This window comes from Silene latifolia, chromosome X (assembly GCF_048544455.1).
Source record: "Silene latifolia isolate original U9 population chromosome X, ASM4854445v1, whole genome shotgun sequence".
NCBI lineage: Eukaryota > Viridiplantae > Streptophyta > Magnoliopsida > Caryophyllales > Caryophyllaceae > Silene > Silene latifolia.
Genome location: NC_133537.1, coordinates 79,998,195 through 80,003,402, shown reverse-complemented (window position 1 = coordinate 80,003,402; position 5,208 = coordinate 79,998,195). Strand labels below are relative to the sequence as shown.

The 5,208-nt window shown below is 42.0% G+C and overlaps 1 protein-coding gene across 1 annotated transcript; it reads left to right on the top strand.

Annotated features, from left to right (window-relative positions):
- The first annotated feature begins 514 nt into the window (after positions 1–514).
- LOC141617695 (uncharacterized) lies at positions 515–1,054 on the top strand. The gene has a single exon (XM_074434863.1). It carries the CDS (start codon positions 515–517, stop codon positions 1,052–1,054), a length of 540 nt encoding a protein of 179 aa, XP_074290964.1.
- Positions 1,055–5,208: the final 4,154 nt, after the last annotated feature.

The following is a 5,208-nucleotide window of genomic DNA, read 5'->3' as shown; positions in this document are numbered from 1 at the left end:
AGAGTATGCAATGACCATATAAGAAAGGTAATGGCAAAGCAAGGCTTGGGCTATAAATAAAAGCATAGACGCGGTTTCATCATTGTTACCTAACCATTCCGACTCGACCTAAAATGCAAAATAAAACATGTTTTTGTAATTTTTTCAAATTTTCAAATTTTTATGTTTTGTGTAAGGAACAATGCATGCGGAAATGTAAGAAAAATGCAAACAGAAATGCAATAAAAATGCAAATGGATGCAAACGGACAGATGCATACCCTTCACGAAAGACTGTTATCCAACTTTTCAAAAAGGTAATCTTCCCTCGCTTTGTTGTCCCTCAAGTTATCATCAGTGATGGAGGTACGCATTTTAAAGAAAAACAACTTACTACTCTTCTGTCCAAATATGGTGTAGAACATCGTAGAGGTTTGGGGTATCATCCTCAAACTAGTGGTCAGGTAGAAGTTTCCAAAGGGGAACTTAAAGAAATTTTAGGTAAAGTTGTATCTAAATCACGAAAAGATTGGAGTATGAAATTGGCCGATACTTTATGGGCATATAGGACTGAATTTAAGACACTTATTGGTGCATCGACGTATCGTTTAGTCTATGGTAAGTCTTGTCATTTGCTTGAGGAGTTAAAGCATAAAGCATGGTGGGCAATTTGTGAACTTAATTTTGATTATAAACTGTGTGGTGAGAAACGTTTGTTGCAGTTAGATGAGCTAGAGGAATTTAGGCTGAATGCCTATGACAGTGCCCGTATCTATAAGGAGAAGACCAAGAGATGGCATGACAAGAGTACCATACCGTGCAAGTTTCAAGTTGGGGAGAAGGTGCTACTGTTCAATACCCAACTCCGTCTATTCTCTGGTAAGCTGAAGTCCAGGTGGAGTAGCCCTTATACGGTAACGTTTGTTTCAAAATTTGGGTCAGTTGAGCTAGAAAACTCTGCAGGAGCCAGGTTTAAGGTAAATGGTCACCAAGTAAAGCATTACTATGGGACCAATGACTTTGTTGGAGTGGTCGAGTTGCTGTACTTTGACCCCATTTCTAAGCCTGGAAATTGAGGTAACAAGGGTCGAGCGGGTTCTTAAAAACCAGCGCTGACCAGAAGGCAACCCGGATTGTATACTCTTTGTAATGAACTCTTTAATTCATGTGTGCTTTAATTGCTTTTTAGTTTAGGCTCTATCACCAAGTGCATTTGAAATATTTACGTGCGTTTTCTGCCTTTTGTGGACAACTTTTGTGGATCTTTTAGGTATTATTCGAAGGCAGTTCTAAGTTACGACTATTACGCACAAAAAGGAGGAAAACTTGTTGCGTACATAAGGGAAAAAAGTTGAGCGACTGAACTGGATAGTCGATCGACTAAAATTAAAAAGCGGAATTTTGAAAAAAGTCGATCGACTGAAACAAGCTATCGATCGACTAAAATTACAGAGCAGGTTTGTTGAAAAAGTCGATCGACTAATTGAAGCCGTCGATCGACAAAAGTTAACTTGGCAGCATTACTTAAACATATGAGGGGTTTATTTTAACTCTTCATTCATTCAAACCAAAACAAAAAGAAAAAAAAAACTTGAAGGAGAGGCGAGAGCAAGCAACGACGACACCACCGTCACATTACTCCTCTATTTTCCATTTTTTCTTGTTTTTGGTACTATTTCCTCCTATTTTCCATCACACAAGTAAGTTTTCCCTTATCTAATCTCTTTTCTCTTTTATTTTAATGGTTATCTCCTCTTTTCCAATCAATTTGGTTCAAAAAATTAGGGTTTAAATTTGGGGGGTTTTTATTTTATTGTCCAAATCGTGTCTTTCATGCTTAATCTACCCTTTTGATGAGTAAATTAGTCAATTTCGAAATTAGGGTTTGGATTTTTGTCGATTTGGAGGATTATATGTTGGTTTTTAAGATGCTGTTTTAATGATTAATTATGTATTAGATAAAGAATGGAAGGAAAGAGAAGATGGACTACAGGACAGTCGTCGCGACGCGAGACGGCGCCGCCAGCCTCGAGTAGTAGCCACAGCAGCCACCTGATGCCGACAGAAATGGGTACCGCACTTATCCCATATACTCCTATTCCGCCTATTGAAGGCTTGCGCGATTACCCCGAGGTAATTTTCTCATCTATAGCGCAAAGGAACCGGTTTAGTGCTCTCTCAGAACACCCTATAGTTCCAACCCGTTTTTTAGACTGTGACGGTCTAATGTCTTTCGGAATTTATGAACCTGTTGTGGAAATTTTGAATAGAACGGGTATGTATAGTTTGGTGAGTATGAGGGAATATACTTGCCAGACACCCACCCTTGAATTCTTTAGAAGTTTTAAAATTTATGCAGGGACTATGACGAGGACGCAAATTCCACTTGCGTCCACTTTCGTCTGTTTAACCAAGATTTTCATATGACTTTAGCTGAGTTCGACGCTCACCTAGGCCTACACAGTGAGGGACCATACACGGCCCCTCGGAAGTTAGTTGAGCCCATGTGGGCTGCCATAGCTGACCACTTTGAGGGTAGGAAACGGGGGAAATTTGTTCATCATCTACCTATCCGTGTCTGGCTCCGCCTTATAGGCGGTACACTCTTCGCTATAAAAGAGTCCAATAATGTGAATGCTGAGGAGCTGTCCATTTTAGTAGGTTATCTTAACATCGATAGTGGACCTCAATATAATCTTAATATTGCTTATCTTGTTGCTCAGCGATTTACTAATGTCTCGATTGGAGCCTTGTCCTCCATTCACTGCGGGGGGGTTGGTTACACATATTGCCCGCCGTCTCTTTCCTGATTTCCCTCGGGGCATGATTCCCATTGGACACCCGGATCCAGACATTGATAGTTTGTGTCTTTTTACTGTGTCATACATGAAGTATTTACAGTGGCTGACTGATGATTGTACGTGGAAGATTTCCACGTACTTGTCAGTAACTTTACCTTGTGACACTCTCCCGCCTATTATTCCTATGTCCCATGATAGAAATAAAGCAGGCCGACCTCCTTTTCCCGTCTACCACCTTCCTTACTCGCTGCCCAAGAAGTCCATTGCTCGCTCTAGGCAGTCTTTTCGGTCCACTAGGGAGACGGGTCAGTCTTCTAGGGCACCACGTACCTCGCCTCGTGCTTCTCGACGCACTACACCCTCCACTACTGAGATCGAGACTCAAACTGGACCTCAGTCGGTATACCCGGCTCACTTTATTTGTCCCCCTCCTTATGAGCCCCCACTGGTCATGGATCTGGGGGCGGGATTACCTTTTATTTGGTATGTGCAGGCGTACAGTTAGAATAGTGCTGAACCAGGCTTTAGCCGGGTTCCCTGTGTACGACCGCTACACATGTTCCAGACGGTTGCGACCAACTGCGTGGCCACATTCGTCTTATTACCGCTACCTTGAGGGCAGCTACCCTGCCACTGCTAGCACGGCTACTACGGAGGATGGTACAGCTGAGGTGGAGGAGAGGTACCGTGTTGGGCTTACTTCACGCTCCCGAGAGAGGGAGGAGGACGACGATGACTACCTTGCTGGCAACGACTAATAGCAGCTGGCTACGACCTCTCCTTGTTGTTGGCTGGTTTGAGGAAGTCTTTTGCGCGCCCTATTTTATGAGTTCTCTTTCTTTTCCGCTTTACTTGTTTTCATCTCGTTTTACGTACCCCTTATCCCATATATTTTGATGCTGCTGGTGTTTGCTGAACACAATGAGAGCATTGTGTGATTTGGTTTGGGGAGGGTATGCATCTGTCTGTTTGCATCCATTGGCATCACAATGAACCGAAGCAACGACCTCTACCCACTTGGACACATAATCAACAGCTTCTAGAATATACCTATTGTGTTTACTAGACGGGAATGGTCCTTGGTAGTCGATGCCCCAGACAACAAAAACTTCAACCTCTAAAATGCAAACTTGAGGCATCTCGTGTCTCCTTGAATTATTTCTCGTCCGCTGACACGCATCACAAGCTATAACAAAATCTTTAGCATCTTTAAACATGGATGGCCAATAAAAACGAGATTGAAGTACCTTAGCCATGGTGACCACCATAGGAGGAATAATGACATGCTTCTAGGATATCTTTAGTCTGTATACACCGTCTGTAAAGACCATTAGCACATTCCTTAAATCGATAAGGATCATCCCAGAGGTACTGCTTCACGTCATGAAGGAACCGCTTCCTCTCCTGATATGGCAAGTCAGGAGAAATAAATCACACACAATAAAATTAGCATAATCAGCGTACCAAGGAGTTTCAGCACTAGAAATAGCCAAGAAAATATCATCAGGGAAAGAATCATCAATAGGTAAAGAATCTCCTTATTCTTGCTATGGTGCTACCAAATTCTCAGCGTCTTTCTTGTCTTTAATTTCCAAATCGAACTCCTGGAGAAGGACTATCCATCGCAATAATCTTGGTTTGGCTTCTTTCTAAGCAAATATGTACCTCAGCGCTGCATGGTCAGAAAATACATGAACTTACGAACCTAATAAATAAGACCTAAATTTCTCCAGCGCGTATACCACAGATAACAACTTCTTCTCTGTAGTTGCATATTTGACCTGAGCCTCATCCAGAGTTCGGCTCGTATAGTAAATAGTACTCAAAGCTTTGTCTTTCCGTTGGCCTAGCACCGCGCTAACTGCATAATCACTAGCATCACACATGATCTCAAAAGGCAGCTCCCAGTCTGGAGGCTGAATGATCGGTGCTGTAATCAAAGCCTGCTGCAACCTGTTAAAAGCAGTAAGACATTCATCAGTAAAAATAAATAGAGCATCCTTAAGTAGCAATTGTGTAAGTGGTATAGCAATTTTAGAAAAGTCCTTAATGAACCGGCGGTAAAACCTAGCATGACCAAGGAAACTCCTGACTCCCTTAACATTAACGGGAGGAGGTAATTGCTCAATTACTTGCACCTTTGCTTTTTCAACCTGAATACCCTTATCAGATACTAAGTGCCCAAGGACAATGCCCTCGTTCGCCATAAAATGGCACTTCTCCCAATTCAGCACTAAATTAACCTCAATACATTGCTGCAAAACTTTCTCAAGGTTAGTCAAACAATCATCAAAATCATTACCATATACGTTGAAAACGTTCATAAATACCTCAATAATAGACTCTATATACTCAGAAAATCTCCCCATCACGCACCTCTGAAAGGTAGCTGGGGCATTACACAATCCAAATGGCATTCTGCGATAAGC

Excerpts from the sequence above, each read along its gene's own strand:
- LOC141617695 (XM_074434863.1), top strand. The coding sequence starts at position 515 with ATGAAATTGGCCGATACTTTATGGGCATATAGGACTGAATTTAAGACA.